At 44.9% G+C, this 16,963-nt stretch overlaps 1 protein-coding gene across 2 annotated transcripts in view; it reads right to left on the bottom strand.

The window, feature by feature from the left end:
* The window catches only part of ITPRID2 (ITPR interacting domain containing 2), a 74,210-nt gene that overhangs the window by 42,503 nt on the left and 14,744 nt on the right, over positions 1 to 16,963 (bottom strand). For both annotated transcript variants that reach the window (XM_069733234.1, XM_069733235.1), the window contains exons 3-6: positions 12,236 to 12,281; positions 4,231 to 4,286; positions 3,186 to 3,242; positions 11 to 53 (exon numbers count right to left, since the gene is read on the bottom strand). In XM_069733234.1, the coding sequence (XP_069589335.1) occupies positions 11 to 53; positions 3,186 to 3,242; positions 4,231 to 4,286; positions 12,236 to 12,281 (202 nt within the window). The remainder of the gene's footprint in view (positions 1 to 10; positions 54 to 3,185; positions 3,243 to 4,230; positions 4,287 to 12,235; positions 12,282 to 16,963) is intronic.

Below are 16,963 nucleotides of genomic sequence, written 5' to 3'. Positions count from 1 at the left end.
TGCTACTTACAAGGTGGGCTCCATCGGCAGGAACCTTTGATGGAGATGATTAGCTAGAAACAATAAGGAGATGTTAGTCATGCCTTAGTTACGATACGGACGTACAACTTCAATCTTTGCTGGCAAGGGCGCACATCTCAGAACACAATCTAAATGCCCAACCTGTCAGATTTGCAGGTACACGCCACTGTGAAAAATCCTTTTACAGATTTTAAACAATTAGCAGCAGCCGCCTTTATTCACAGGACGGGGCTCATGTCTCCAATAGTCAGGTTTTGTTTCTGAAATAAATCCTGTAATTGATTTAACAAAAAGCGAATTCCTTTTACGGGATGATCCACCGCATACACGTCCTCATCTTCACACGGCGGAGGACTCGTGCGTGCCCGTACAAGCGTGCTTTCCACCGGCACTGCATATGTAAATCACTATATATGGAATTAGTCAAAGATAGACACTTAAGTTTTGGATGGTCAAAAAAATAAACTCTACAGTGCGATTGCCAGTACGGCAAATATCCCTCATTAAATTTATGACCCAATTATGAGCTTCTCCTGCTCACTCACAACAGAACCTTTATGGCTGGGAAGTAGTGATGAGCCAACGTTTTTGGGTGCTAACCGAGTGTCTTCGGCGTGCTCAAAAAATATGTTTGAGTCCCTGGAGCTGCATGTCTCGCGGCTGTTCGGCAGTCCCTGCATGCGTTGCAGCTGTCGAACAGCCAAGAGACATGCATGAGTGGGGACTCAAACATTTTCGAGCACGCCAAAGACACCCTGTTAGCACCCGAACATGGGCGGATCGCTCATCACTAGTGGAGAGCCATTCATTTCTAGATCATAGTTTTGGTGTAAAAAAAAAAAAAAAAAAAAAACAAAAAAAAAAAAACACAACCATAGGGTAGAGGACATCGAGGTTTGTTTGTTCCCATTTTGGCCCAAATTACAGGTCTGTTTTAGCTGCCGACTACCAGTCTGCAAACAAAACCTGACAGTCGAAGAGCCATATGCTACTTCAGTCTGATTTGGGGACCAAACCGGCTCAATCTAATGAATGGGACCGCGCTTCAAATGAACAGCACATGGTTCGGTGTTACATTTGGTATTTGTCCGTTTAATCGCAAATGTGAATAGGGTCTTCGGTTACCTATACAATGAGCCATCTTTGGGATAGGCCATCAATATTAGGTTGGAGAGGACTTGAGTACCAACACCAGTTAACCCAAGACAGACCGTAATACTGATGAACTATCACTAAGATATACCGTAATTATGAATATTAATATGTCCATACCTCCTTTCAGGATCGGGAGAATTTGCGGATATTCCCCAGCGCTGCTGGTTATTGAAGACAAGTTCACAATTATAAATAAACGTGCGTTTTTTCTTTTATTCAGTGCATTTCGAATTGACAACTGACAAGCGCCTCAGGAAATAAACTACAAAAGAAGCGTTCGTCCATTCATAATGTGTTTAATAAAAAACACAAGTTTATTATTTGTGAACTGACATCTTCAATAACCAGAATGCAGAGGATACCCACAAATTCTACAGATCCTGTAACTCATTGATCCGCAGCAGCTGAACAATAAACCTAAAACGTATAATATCATGGATCAGGTTTGCATAATCCAATAAAAATGTTATTGCATGTCGGGTAAAACCCCTATTTTTGGTCCATTTTTTCCCCTAGTTGCAAACCTCCATATTAACAGCTGAATACAATTTGCAAACCTGGCAAATACTTCAATTAAGGGCGCAATCAAGATGGCCGTGTAAGATCAGAACGCAGTGCACGGACCGGCCGGCAGCTCTCCCGACCAGAGCGTGACAGATGCATAGAAATACACGAGGCCGTCGTGCTTGGGTCGTGAGAGCCGCTGGCCGCTCCGTGCACTCAGATTTATACACTCATCTGACTGTGCCCAGTGATTCATAGTCCATTTTTCCCCTCTAAATTAAAGCAGGCTCAAGTGGTTCACAAAAAAGCAAGTTATATAACAAGCTGGAAAAAAAAAAAAAAGTCACGCTGGCGGCCATCAGTAAACGATGACCCTTTTACGACTCCGTTCCTAGCATTTGTACTTGGCCCAGAAGTGCACACAAACTCCACGTTTGACATGACGACCAGCGAAACTTTTAAATCTGTGTCGCATCCACCAGATGAGGGTAAACAGGCGCCCGTGAGGTTGCTAGGAAGTTAACTCTGAACACAAAAGGAGCAAATTGACAGATCTGGTTCTTGTGCTAATACACAAACTAAACAACAACCATTACGACGCGCTAATTCTCGAGAAGGCTTCTTCCTCCCTGCTCCTCGCCATAGCGGAGCCTGCCACAACTTGCAGCCGCAGATGATCCAGCTTTACATTGGTGATACATTTACTGCTGGAGAACTAAGCTGCGGACACATTAGTGCCGCACGTCTTTATATACTCCTCCTACAATGCACCCGGGTAGGTTTACAAGGCGAGGCAACTTCTAAAAAAAAGCAAACTCTACGGATTAATAAGGCTATATAATCAGGACGAAACGTGCAGGCGATACCGAGGACAATAAAAAAACCTGGATTTTATTAGTAAAGCCCATAATAAAACACATTTCTAGAACAATATAATGTCATTCAGCAGAAGTGACGCCCCCCTCTAATATCATCCGAGACTCGAATGCCGAGAGCTCTGTATCTGGATTACATAAGACTAAATTATTTTGACAGTCAACGCTACTGGCGTGTCCGTACAGGAGGATTTTATACCGTGGAAGAGTAATTAAACCTATTACTTGACACCACGCTGTAGTTTTATGTACAATGCAGAACAATTACGCCCTGGAAGAAGAAGATCTACAGAAATCCTCCTTTACTGGTGTGACATGTCTGTATGAGGATTCCTACAAGTCACGTTGAGAGTAAGATGTGATGACCCTCACGGAGAAAAGCAAAAAAACCATACACAAGGAAATCCATGTATGCAACTATAACAGCTGGTATATAACATGGCATATTATGTCTGGAAGAACATGACCCAAGGATAAAGTTTTTACAATACCTTCTTATATCAGGTGTCCAAATACAATCCTACCCATGCAGAAATTCTACCAAATTACAGTCCTACACGAAGAGGCCTTAACCATCCGGCAGCCCCTCTAGGGTAAGATCCCACCTATGACTATGGGTGCCATACTGACCTTCTGCTCCAAGGGACAAGTCATCTTCAAAACTGCTGCCATTTTTTAAAATCATTCCTAGGGGAAAAAAATGGAAAATGACCGCTCAGCCAGAAGTGCCACATGTTTTTCTTGTTACCATATCAGATGCCTGCAGCGTACTGAAGGTCAGTGTTCAGCTAAACTAAGCACAGCTCAAACAAGGGGAAAAAAAAAAAAAAAAGAAAAGACAAATGCTAATGCAACATGTTTCACTTCCGTATTGTAAAGCTAAAGTGAAGAATGAAGACACGGAAAAAAAAAAAAAATAATAATTCATCGAGTGCTCATTTAAGAGTTACCGTGCTCCTCGCTGCAGTAAAAGCTCTTTCCAAAACTTTTCCCAAAGTTTATTCAGCTTTTTCTAAGTGAATGAATTTTTTTTGCTGACACCACATGAACTTTCAGCATATAAACTTTTCAGGATTCGTCATCGTTTGGCAAGGGTTTCATAGAATACTAGTCGAGACAATCCCCTCCTGCCGAGCCTCCGATAATGATATATGGCTTCTACACTCGGCGCTTCCCCTTCAACAGCCAGAGTCGAGCAACATCAAAAAAGGGGCGCTCATTCCGACAGGAGAGTATTAGATGGGCACAGGTCGTAATGTAAGGATTTTGGCAGCCTCCTCTGGCAATGATGATTACCGAAAGACTTCCGAAATCAGATTGCCAGGGAGTGGGGGGGGGGGGGGCACGGCATTTCCATGGTGCTGCAATATTAATAGGATTTTAAACAGTGAAGCACCAATACCGCAAGATTAATTATGGCATAAAGTGATAACATTTAACAGAAAAAAAAAATTGACATTCATATCTAAAATACGTACTCGCCAAACATTTAAAAAATAAATAAATAAAGCAACTTTATGAACTTATAATTTGGACGTTGAGATAATAGACACCTGTGCTAGGGCAGCACGAGTCCGATGATATAATCCCACTTAATGTTTGCATAAGACACAGAACAAAGTTATTAATTGGCATGTCAGTAAATATAGCGAGCAATAAGCAGACGATCACTTACCCTTTGGAAAGCCTGGAGGGGTGCTCTGTTCATCTAGGGAAGCTCCCAGTGGCGTTCTGAAAACCACAAGATTACCCAACTTAGTGTGTCTCATAGTGCTGATAATTGTCTCACATCCTTCCTCTGTTACACAGTAAACATATGAGAAAGGGTGGGAGGCCGATCAGCTCACAGCAAGCATCTACCAACGCCATGAACACACATGGACGCGCGTGAACGTGTACACTGCTGCTAGATGAAATACAAAAAGTTAGAATGCAAGGGATGACTTCACTCGTGTGCTTTTTTTTTTTTTTAAACCTATAGCAGGATTGTAAACTAGTGATGAGTGAACGTGCTGTGATAAGGTGTTATCTGAGCATACTGATGCGCGGCCAGAGTCCCCGAAGGCTGCGCGGCCAGAGTCCCCGAAGGCTGCGCGGCCAGAGTCCCCGAAGGCTGCGCGGCCAGAGTCCCCGAAGGCTGCGCGGCCAGAGTCCCCGAAGGCTGCGCGGCCAGAGTCCCCGAAGGCTGCGCGGCCAGAGTCCCCGAAGGCTGCGCGGCCAGAGTCCCCGAAGGCTGCGCGGCCAGAGTCCCCGAAGGCTGCGCGGCCAGAGTCCCCGAAGGCTGCGCGGCCAGAGTCCCCGAAGGCTGCGCGGCCAGAGTCCCCGAAGGCTGCGCGGCCAGAGTCCCCGAAGGCTGCGCGGCCAGAGTCCCCGAAGGCTGCGCGGCCAGAGTCCCCGAAGGCTGCGCGGCCAGAGTCCCCGAAGGCTGCGCGGCCAGAGTCCCCGAAGGCTGCGCGGCCAGAGTCCCCGAAGGCTGCGCGGCCAGAGTCCCCGAAGGCTGCGCGGCCAGAGTCCCCGAAGGCTGCGCGGCCAGAGTCCCCGAAGGCTGCGCGGCCAGAGTCCCCGAAGGCTGCGCGGCCAGAGTCCCCGAAGGCTGCGCGGCCAGAGTCCCCGAAGGCTGCGCGGCCAGAGTCCCCGAAGGCTGCGCGGCCAGAGTCCCCGAAGGCTGCGCGGCCAGAGTCCCCGAAGGCTGCGCGGCCAGAGTCCCCGAAGGCTGCGCGGCCAGAGTCCCCGAAGGCTGCGCGGCCAGAGTCCCCGAAGGCTGCGCGGCCAGAGTCCCCGAAGGCTGCGCGGCCAGAGTCCCCGAAGGCTGCGCGGCCAGAGTCCCCGAAGGCTGCGCGGCCAGAGTCCCCGAAGGCTGCGCGGCCAGAGTCCCCGAAGGCTGCGCGGCCAGAGTCCCCGAAGGCTGCGCGGCCAGAGTCCCCGAAGGCTGCGCGGCCAGAGTCCCCGAAGGCTGCGCGGCCAGAGTCCCCGAAGGCTGCGCGGCCAGAGTCCCCGAAGGCTGCGCGGCCAGAGTCCCCGAAGGCTGCGCGGCCAGAGTCCCCGAAGGCTGCGCGGCCAGAGTCCCCGAAGGCTGCGCGGCCAGAGTCCCCGAAGGCTGCGCGGCCAGAGTCCCCGAAGGCTGCGCGGCCAGAGTCCCCGAAGGCTGCGCGGCCAGAGTCCCCGAAGGCTGCGCGGCCAGAGTCCCCGAAGGCTGCGCGGCCAGAGTCCCCGAAGGCTGCGCGGCCAGAGTCCCCGAAGGCTGCGCGGCCAGAGTCCCCGAAGGCTGCGCGGCCAGAGTCCCCGAAGGCTGCGCGGCCAGAGTCCCCGAAGGCTGCGCGGCCAGAGTCCCCGAAGGCTGCGCGGCCAGAGTCCCCGAAGGCTGCGCGGCCAGAGTCCCCGAAGGCTGCGCGGCCAGAGTCCCCGAAGGCTGCGCGGCCAGAGTCCCCGAAGGCTGCGCGGCCAGAGTCCCCGAAGGCTGCGCGGCCAGAGTCCCCGAAGGCTGCGCGGCCAGAGTCCCCGAAGGCTGCGCGGCCAGAGTCCCCGAAGGCTGCGCGGCCAGAGTCCCCGAAGGCTGCGCGGCCAGAGTCCCCGAAGGCTGCGCGGCCAGAGTCCCCGAAGGCTGCGCGGCCAGAGTCCCCGAAGGCTGCGCGGCTCCTACAGCCATGGAGACTCAAACTTATTATTCGAGCAAGCCGAAGTCACTCAGTTAGCACCGGAGCATGCACAGATACCACCTTTTCCTGAGTACGCTCGTTCATCACTAATGTAAAGTAAAATATGGCTGTAAATGGACTAGAACAAGTCTACGCTCCATATAAATTAAAGGGGATTATTCAACGACGTCAGTATCCGCTCACCTGTTGAGACGCATGCACTCGTTTTAGGGATGTTAGAGCCCCAGATGAGTGCAGACCATCTGTCTATAACCCTACAGAATATTTTGGAGCTACATAACCGGGAAAAATGTTTACAGAGAGCAAAGTGACATTTCTTTTAATCTAAGGTATTTTTTTTTTTTAATACAATTAAGCCTGAGAAAGTGCCATTATTAATTTTTAGATTGACAATACACATTTATGTTTTACTTCATTGTAAGTGTATGCATTCCCACGTACTAAAGACAAGTGAAGACCTAGCAGACACCCTCGGGGCGAGCAACAATTAACCAGTCCAATTCATTCACTCCTACATACAATCCTTTTCTTTTTAAAAAGATCTTCTATTTTGTTTATGATGCGTTTTAAGTTGCTGTGTTATGGCGTGCGGCTGAGAAGAATTTATGGGGCAACCGCGATTATCGATTTATGCATTTAGCTGCATTTTAGGATCATTGTTCTCTGTGTATTAAACTCAATATAAAAGACGACTCACGTTTTGGATAACAATTACCTGCAACCCACCCTTTGACCCGACGTCTAAAGCGGCTTTTAGGCTATGTGCATACGTTCAGGTTTTTTTTGCGTTTTTTTGCGGTAAAAACGCTATAAAAACCTCATTAAAAACGCACACATTATGCATCCTATCATTTAGAATGCATTCTGCATGTTTTGTGCACATGATGCGTTTTTTTTTCCGTGAAAAAACGCATAGCGGTAAAAAAAAAAAGCAGCATGTTCATTAATTTTGCAGATTTTCGGCGTTTTTCTCCGCTATTCTATGCATTTGGGAAAAAAATGCATAAAAAACGCACCAAAAACACGGTTAAATCGCATGCGGATTTCTGGCAGAAGTGTCCGGTTTTTGTCAGGAAAATTTCTGCAAGAAATCCTGATGTGTGCACATACCCTTACACTGCAAAATAAATCAAGAAACTTCATTCACACTGCAAATAACTGTGAATGAGCGGCGTTACAAACACGGCTTCTTACGATTAGTGTAAACAGGCTGTGGACAGTTATGAATAAGCTTGTTCATTAGGGGAATGATCTTTTGCCCAGCACAAAATATACTCAATGGTCCTGTGTAAACAGCACTAGCACTGCCGAGAACCATGGCAGCCTACGGGCACTAAGCGATCTAGTGTACACGGCGCCGAGCGCATCATTTGCTTTGACCTTCCTGTTGAACATGAATTTGGTAAAATTTTAGCGATCAGTGGTCGTAGCATCTTGCTGCCGGTGATACCCCTATAAACCTCAGCATGAACATACTATATAGGGAACCTGTCACTGAAAAAAAAACAAAAAACAACGTTATTGACTTGCAGATGAGGTTACCCTGCAGGTTAATAGCGTTCTGATCCCGCCCGCCACAGAGCACCGCTGCTGGGAGGAAATTAACAGGTTAATGGCGTTTTTCAGGTGACCGGTTACCTACAAGGGGTTTACTCTCCTTTAAGCAAACCTTACTTGTTGACTCCGCTCATTGCAGAAAGGAATCCCACCCCACACTTCTTACCCTTCCCTGGTGCAGCACAGTCTCTGGTGTCGCTCTGACATTGAGCTCAGGGGCTCGGATTGTCTACATCTGTTTTTTTTTTTTTTATTTCTCTTCCTTATACTATGGGCCTAAAAACTAACCATGCCGGTAGTCAACTACCTGCTTGTTCTATCCGATGCCGGCACAGACCGGTCACCGTTTGCTCCTGCTGGGGCTTCAGCTGCTCAGCACCAACAGAGCAGCTCTTCCTCCTCACTTATGCCGGCAAGGCGTGACTGCTGACGTCATGCTGATTGACAGTTCTGCAGCGAGGAGCCGGCTGTCAATCAGCATGAAGTCCGCAGTCACGCTCAATGGAAGAAGAGCTGCTGCTTTATCAATATGATGTCAGCAGAAGCTGCTGGCCGCTCCGTGCCGGCAGACAACAGGCGGGGAGGTAACAGCAGTCTGGGTCCTTTCTCAGTTCAGGCCCAAAACAAGGTGTTGGAAAAACACAGTTAAAAACTGGAAAAATGCTAAAAGCAATTCATCATGCTATGAAAAAAGTAAATAAAGAGGATAGAAATGCTTAGAAATCATGGAATAATAAATGCTCCCAGCCTGCATTAGAGACAGGAGCTGCATTCACAATTCTGCTAATTGTAAACCATCCGCATCTCAAAGTGCAGGTCCTATAATTCTGGACCTTTTTCCTTTCCTTTATTAGATCTGTCCAGTTTTAGGTGTTATAACAAGAGCAATCAATTCAAAATGGCAAAAAATGGGATATGACGGAACAATTGAAAGATGGTCAACAATGAAGTTACAAGTGATATTCTGCAAGTCCCTCTGCTCGTTAATCATACCCGTTTCTAAGCACAAAAACATCTGCAATACAGCATTTACTACCGAGTGCCGGAATGTGCAACTGTCAGATTTCTAACAGAATATTAGACATCAACTGCAAATTGGACCTTACAAGTCTCCAATGTAGACCCATCACTTGTGTATGCAGCCGCGAGAAGGGCGGCGCTACTGCCAGGGCAGCCGCGAGAAGGGCGGCGCTACTGCCAGGGCAGCCGCGAGGAGGGCGGCGCTACTGCCAGGGCAGCCGCTACTGCCAGGGCAGCCGCGAGGAGGGCGGCGCTACCGCCAGGGCAGACGCGAGGAGGTGTCAAAGTTAATCTGTGACTATGCAGACCGTTTGTGGGGGGCCGAGAGTGGGCTGCTCTGAAACGAAAAAATAAAAAATAAAAATATATATAGGAAGGTTGTATAGTACAGCAGCATATTAATCTCAAGTTCTGGAGCCGGCTGCAGGACCTGAAGAACATTTTATTTTTTTAAATAAAATATACACTGGCAGTTTCTATGGCAATCTGTACCACTAGTAGGAAAATCATGGAAGCATAAAGGTTTTTACAGATACATCACAATTCTGTAGCACATGGAACTGTATATGGTCCAGTAAATGATTGCATACGGATGATAAATGAGAAAAATCATCCACCTCTCCTGGATGAGAATGGGACAGATAGTTTGCACGCAAGTGAGAGCACTAAAGAGAATACCTCCAAGGTGCACATCGGACAAACCATACATACAGAAAATTCGCATAGGCCAAGTATAATGAAAGGACACAAGTCCGAGTGATTTTTAAAAAATCCAGAAATTTACTTGCACTCCCAAAAAAAACAAAAAAACCCCCACCACTTCACAGATTTTTGCATGGATATAGGGCAGATACTTGCGGCATATATAGCCTTCAAAAACTGGGGCCATCAGTAAGTCCGGTGAAAGGATCCAAGGCAATTTGCGGAGTAAGCGGTATCAGCTGTCTGCATTAAAAAGGGGTCCATCCCTAAACTGTCACACAAAGTGCGGGTCTGCACGCCTGCTCCTTGTCTTCTCCATGAAGTGCTGGTTGTGCTCACATGATGCCGCGTACCCCACAAATTGCTGTGAATCGTTTCTCCGGACTTACCGGTGGCACCAGTTTTAGAAGGCCATGTATGCAGCAAGTTATCTACTTATGTCCATGCAAACATCCGTGAAGGGTTTGTTCTTGTACTTACTATCTGGCTGGAATGTCTACAACAAGTTACAGCATTTTTGAAAAATCATTTGGATTGTGTTTTTACATGATGTGGTTTTTCTGTGTGTTTAATGCGGTTTTCGGAGCCAGTTTAGGTGCATTTTGCTCCAAAGCCGCTACGTCACTTTATTGCGGTTTATTGAGAATTTTCATCTGATGTCATTTATTTTTCTGTTGGATTCAGACAAAAAAAAACCTCTGAAATTTGCACTATAATGCATGTTAATAGGCTTTCAGAAGACATACTATGGAGGGGCACGTTTGATAAAGGACCGGCATCAGGTTAACATTTGCTCATAAGATGCATAGGTTCCCCTAAAGCCTAGCTTTTTTTATTGCATGGTTTCGCCAAGTTGTATTTTTTTTTCTAGTGCAAAACCTCACAATGATGGAAACATGTGAACATAGTCATTGCAGGTTTACAGTTTTCATATCAAATGTACTCAAACAAAAGCTTCCTGCATAGGAGCCATAGCACTGGAGAGCACCAGGAAATTTACAGCCAGAGTTTAGTGTTTTAGGTTGAATTTTATTTAATGTCTGTGGAAGATCTGCAGCCAGTAGTAAGAAGGTAAGTTGGCAGCAGTCATATCTAAAGACTGAAACACCCTGCAGAAATATCAACGTAAAGACAATGGTGAGTTACAGGATATAATAGGTCTTTGGTACTTAATTTGCCAGGATATAAAGGGAATCTGTCAGCAAGATCGACTCCCAAACCACCCATAAGGGCATTAAAATGGAAAATCCATGGACATCTTTACATGTCCAAATGGTTGTTGTATTCCAAGAATAATTGGCATTTTAACCGATATGCAATTAAACATTAAGGGCCCTGGGCATGCCAGAGCACTTAAAGGGGCTCTCAGAGAAAATGTAATAAAATAAATACGCATTTACGTATTACACATCTTTCTAAATACTTTTTAAGCAAAAAAGGTATGCTTTATTACGTACACTGTCAAGATCTGAAAGATGGCAACTCATCAATCACAGCCCATCCGAACCTTCAGAGGGAACACAAGAGCAGATGAAGAACAACTGATCCAGACAGACGTCTGGTGAGAGCAGTGTCAGGTCCAGCATCCTGAACGCACGTTCCTCTGTTCAGTCAACCTGACAGGACACCGACTAAAGGAGAAGATCGACACCTTTCTTTAGCGGACTGAGAATGAACATCCATCCTAGTCAGCCTGACCGTTTTAGTGTGTATCTTCATGCAGCCCGTCCTACCGTGTGTCTTCTGAAATCTAAGACGGGCTGCACAACGATCTAGCTAGTAGTTGTCATCTTCAAAAACCTGACAGTGCACTAGATAAAGAATACCTTTTTGCAAAAGATTTTTCTATTACATTTCTTGGATAATCCCTGTAAGAAGCAACTACCAGTACCTCCCCAGGTCCTTTCCTCTCCCACCTGATGAAAGCTCAATGTTTGTGGACTTCAGGCAAGGAAATCCGACAACGAGGAATGAAGCTAAAGATGCTGGTCCTAGGCAAGAAAACACCCCTGGAAGGCATTTGTTCCTTAGGGTATGTGCACACGTCAGGATTTTCTAGCAGAAATTTCCTGACAAAAAAACGGACATTTCCACCAAAAATCCGCATGCGTTTTTTTTCGCATTTTTGGTGCGTTTTCCCCAAATGCATAGAATAGCGGGAAAAACGTGAAAAATCTGCAAAATTAATGAACAATGCTGCTTCTTTTACCGGAATGCGTTTTTTTGCGGAAAAAAAAAACGCATCATGTGCACAAAAATTGCAGAATGCATTCTAAATGATAGGATGCATATGTCTGCGGTTTGTAATGCGTTTTCATGCCCAGAGCACTTAATGCATAATTTGTATAAGACTATAAAATGTTAATTACTTGGAAGAGCAGTGACTGAAAGTGTAAATGCATGGACACCTTTATATCTTCTAACCCCTGCATGGGCATGGATCCTACTGACAATGCCACACACTCGGCCAATGTATTTTTGGGGCAACATGTGAAGAAAACAGATCAGCGCACACTTCAGGAACCCATTTTTCCACCTCTACACTTTCCATGCAGGTTACCTTTAAGCAGGAAGATTACAGCAGGACATATCATGAAAACTTCAGGAAGGAAGTCAGGACCGAGAGAAGAAATAAGATACAGAAGTTAGAAGAACCACTGAAAGGAGAGAAGGAAATAGGAAGTTTGCCAAGGAGGGAAAGAGAAAAAAAAAATTATAAAGAAAAACAAACAAAAAAACTCTTACCTGCAGTCATTTAACCATATTGTAATCTTTTCATTAGGAATATTACCTGCAAATAGAAAAAAAAAAATCAATTTTAACGAGATACACCCAATTAACAAACAGAAAAACCAACCCCACCAGATAAGAGTTTCAGCTTTGTCATCTGTCAGAATTTGGAGGAATCAGATCATCAGGCAGGCCATAGACTGGAGATTGCCCACAGTAGGAAGTGTAAGGTGGACAAGGGATAAAGGTCAGGGGAAAACGAAAAAGCAAAAGCTTGCCAAGATCGGTAGCAGAGAAGACAGATTGGATACGCGCCATACCGCCATCTCTGCCCTTACATAAGCTACAGATGGCGCAAGCGGAACCCAACCTCCTCACGCCTATATCCCCGCGATCAGGAATAGTAGCAGGGTATTTTTGCTGTGTCCAAACGCCGCATTCTAATTATTACACTTGTTTGTCAGTACGTGCGGATTCACCGCAGAAATGGACATGCTGCGGCTCGTAAACCTGCACCGCGGGAGAGTGTACGCAGCGTTAAATAAAAGCACAGTGGCCGTGGGATATCTAGAAACGCCATCCACTGTGCTTGTACTGTAGAACAAATGCACCCGATCCAAAACGCTGCTATTCCTGACCGCGAGAACGTAACCCTCCCGACTGATCCATCCAGGATATTGTCTAGTTATAACTATGTCTCTATTGTTACTTTTGTACCACAGTATCAAAGGACTAATGGAAAGGAGCATTGCCATCTGAAATAAGTCAAGATGTGCCATAAATTCCTAGAAAGTACAGGTCTCGCCTCTAAGGGTGTGTTCACACAGTGGGTTTTTTAATGCAAATTTCCAACTACGTTTTACAGTCCCAGCAGAGTCTATGAGACTTCAGAACTCATGCGCACACCTTGGCTTTTTGTCATTAGGATTTTGTGCTTTGCACTTTTTTTTTTTGCACAATTGAGCATGTAACTTCCTTCACTGTTTTTTCAGCAATTTTCACCCATTGAAATGAATGAATGGTGAAGGTTTTGCATTTTTTTTGTACCAAAACCTTTGGGGCACGTTCCCACAATCAGGAAGTAGCAGATTTGGACGCAGGTAAATCCGCATGCGTTCACTGATTCATACAGATTTACCATATCCAATACATTCTATGTTGGGGAGACTCGCATCTCCACAAGAAGAATGGACATGCTGCTGTCTGTAAACCCGCGCCACATACAAGAAGAATGGACATGCTGCTGCCTGTAAATCCGCGCCACATACAAGAAGAATGGACATGCTGCTGCCTGTAAACCCACGCCACATACAAGAAGAATGGACATGCTGCTGCCTGTAAACCCGCGCCATATACAAGAAGAATGGACATGCGGCTGCCTGTAAACCCGCGCCGCATGTCAGTTTGTTTGTGGGTGATCTGCAGCTGCATATAGACGCCCAGTGAACATGGGAATTCCAGAAATCCCACCCAGTGTGCTGTAACAGCTGGTCGCTGTGTTTTTGACGCTGTGTCAAAACTGCAATTCCTGAACGTGGGCATGTAGCCTACAATAGAATATAATTTTTTTGTCACTAAACTATTAGCACGCACATTTAGTATGGCAAAGACTAAGCAAAAAAACAAGAAAAAAAAACAAGCAAAATCTGAATTTTTTTCTGAGGCTTCTTCACTGTCAAGATAGCAGGATTTGCTGGAGAAAAAAAAAAAGCAGTAAAAGCGCAACAGGTGAACAAAGTGTACCAACAATGCCACTGAAATAGTGATGGTACGTGCGCACCAAGCATGTGTTGCAGACAGTCGTGCATTAAAAATGTGTTTCTAGGCAAGAAAAATGCTGCATAAAAAAAAATAAACTACATTTTTCCCCCAATCATCAGAATAAGTGAAGGATATAAAAACACTGAAAATTGACATGCTGCAGAATGGATATTGCTTCAAATCTGCCAAGAATAAGCAACGTGTTAATAAATCGCACTTTGCTGGGACAGTAAAATCCAGAATTGTTCCATGGCAAAAACACAACTGTATGGGATCCTTTCTGAGAACTCGGTGCTAGTGTCAGACTACATAACAGATCAGCCCTACTGAAAATGAGAATGATAATGCCAAGCTGTCAATCCACCATATAATGTTAGGAGGAACGGTGCTGCGCCTTACCTATGAATAAGTGACTGCAGGAACAGCAGCTTCCAGGAAAAACACAAAATAGAAAAACATTCCACCATCTACAAGTCACGACATGACAGGAGGGTCAGCAGTTGATCTTTACTGTACAAATATTTTTCTAGGCAAGGTGACCCCTATATTGTCATGAAGGGGAAATTTCAATATACCCACTAGACCCATCCTTGTACAACTATGCTGTGGATACATGATCAGCGCACGCAGACATTACTGTCATCTACACAAATATATGGAAATAAGACGCAGCTGTTCTAGGAGAGAAGGATGAACCTGTCACATCATACATGGCGATTCATCTTACCGGAAGTTTCACAAAAACGTTGCAATTTATACACTGTGGCATAAATATCTATACTAGAATTAGACAGTGCAAGCCCTAAACTAGAAAGTCTAAAAATGCATCAGATTAATCAGCAGCAGAAACATGGCCCATCTTTTTTACGTCTAGTCTACAGCTTATACCACCTATTAACTGGGTTTCTGCGTGCAAGAAATTTGCAAAAAAACTTTGCAGCGTTGCATGCTGGGCTGCACCCCTTTCTATAAACTATGACCCCCTCTGGAAAGGCACAGTCAGGCCCCAATTCACCATTTGTGTTTATATCTAAAGTGTCTTTTCTTTTGTCTATTGGTATTCTTCAAACTCGCGCACACTACACCGTTCATGAATTTTGCACATGCGGGGGGGGAGTTTGTTTTTGCCTTCAACTTTTAAGTGCAAAATTCATACAAATAGCACAACATTTCTGGCTACATTTGCACCCCCACAAATAACCAACATTTTTTGAAAAGTTGCAAGTAATTATTCAGGTTAACCCACCTCCCTTCAATGTCAAAAAAAAAAAAAAGAGTTATAATATATGGATTTAAAAAAAAATTAAAATATGTTTAGATTTTTTCTTCTTTATATCCATCAAGGATTAGCTTATGGGGATTTTATGGAATAGAGACACTAGTGCCTATGAGACGGTATGCCGCAATGGTTTCTTTACATTCACAAATGTAAAAAGAATCCAGTCCAGTGTCTAACATGATAAATGATTGCGGTATACAAAAAACAAAACCATTCTCATCATATAGCTTGATCGGTTGTCCCTCCATATTATGCAGATGGAGAATTTGGCACAGTTGATATTCTTTGCGATCCTTCTATATGTCGTACACCGGGTTAAGCTGGCTGGCAGTTTATTGGCATAGAAAATATTACAGTTGCTTTATGAATGTGCCAAAAATATTAGATGACATGCTAACACTAGAGAGGATTCCACACCCTATGCCCATATTCTTACTAAATGCAGCCCAGAGCAGTGTTCTTCCAGCTGTGCCATGTAATGTTAGCCATCTTGAATGGAGAGGACATCCTAACATATGAAATGTGCTTCCATTGCCCCCAACCAAAGTGATGAATATGGGATTTTCTTAAATGGATTTCTGAGGTTCTTTGCATGTTTACAACGTACGTTAAATGGCAAATATTTCTGCATATTATATTCCAGATGAAAAAAAATGAAAAAAAAAAAAGAGAAAAGGTAGTTACTTAGTTGATAAACCAGTACAGCAGGAATGTATTTTAGACGCTGATGAGCAGATTTTGTGTAATAGAACCAAATTCCTGCAATTATCACCATTACCCGGAGGCTGCACTGGATGTCACATTGGCGGGCACTAGAGTGGGTAAGCGGCACTTTAGGGTATATATGATATCTCTTTTGGGGAATAGCAATGTTTGCTGTTTGATACAGGTCTTTACAGCAGTCAGTACCCATTACATATGACTTTATGGTCTTTGGGATCATTTCACTTTATCTGCACTTAGCACTTTTTAGTATCAGGAATCATGGTTTTTTGATGATCTGTTTGCCCAGCCTCTCCTTACCCGGCGATCAATGTTATGATGTCCTTCACACACAAGACTTTCTGTGCTTTGTTTTCTTTTGCTACTTGTTATATGTATTATGCCTTTAATTTTTTTTTTTATAAACTTGATATACCGTATACATTTTTTTACATTTCTGCTTGGAAAACAACTCCGTGATTTTTGAGAAACAAAGTCATTGAGATTATCAGTCTGTAAAAGGTTATAAATGGAGAAGGGCTGACCCATGGATGTTTGGGTCCAGCCGAACAGTAAAAAAAAAAAAAAGAAAAGTTTGGGTCAGGGAACCAGAACGGTACCCGGCACTAACCCTGGGGTTCCTGAACATCCAGTGTTTGCCACGTAGTCATGTGCAGCAAACACTGCTTCGGATCAGTGGTAAAATCATTACCACCAGTCAGACAGTTGTGATTCCCACGCTGTCAAATAACAGCGTGAGCCCGCGGCTCTGATTGGAGGTATAAAGTTTACCTCCGGTCACGGGTGTCAGCTGATGGGACCTACTTCTCCCATCAGCCTATGCTTGCTGCCGCTAACCGCGAGAGCAGGCAGTGGCTGATGGGAGTATTCATCAACCAGCACCTGCGCTTTTAATAAAAAAAAAATTGTATTTTTGATTACCAGCCAGAAGAAACCGACAGTTGGGGGCTGCAACCTTCAACTGTCGGCGTTAGCAAGGC

Source organism: Ranitomeya imitator, chromosome 7, assembly GCF_032444005.1.
Source record: "Ranitomeya imitator isolate aRanImi1 chromosome 7, aRanImi1.pri, whole genome shotgun sequence".
NCBI lineage: Eukaryota > Metazoa > Chordata > Amphibia > Anura > Dendrobatidae > Ranitomeya > Ranitomeya imitator.
The sequence above is the reverse complement of the archived record's forward strand: the minus strand, read 5'-3'. Positions and strand labels throughout refer to the sequence as shown.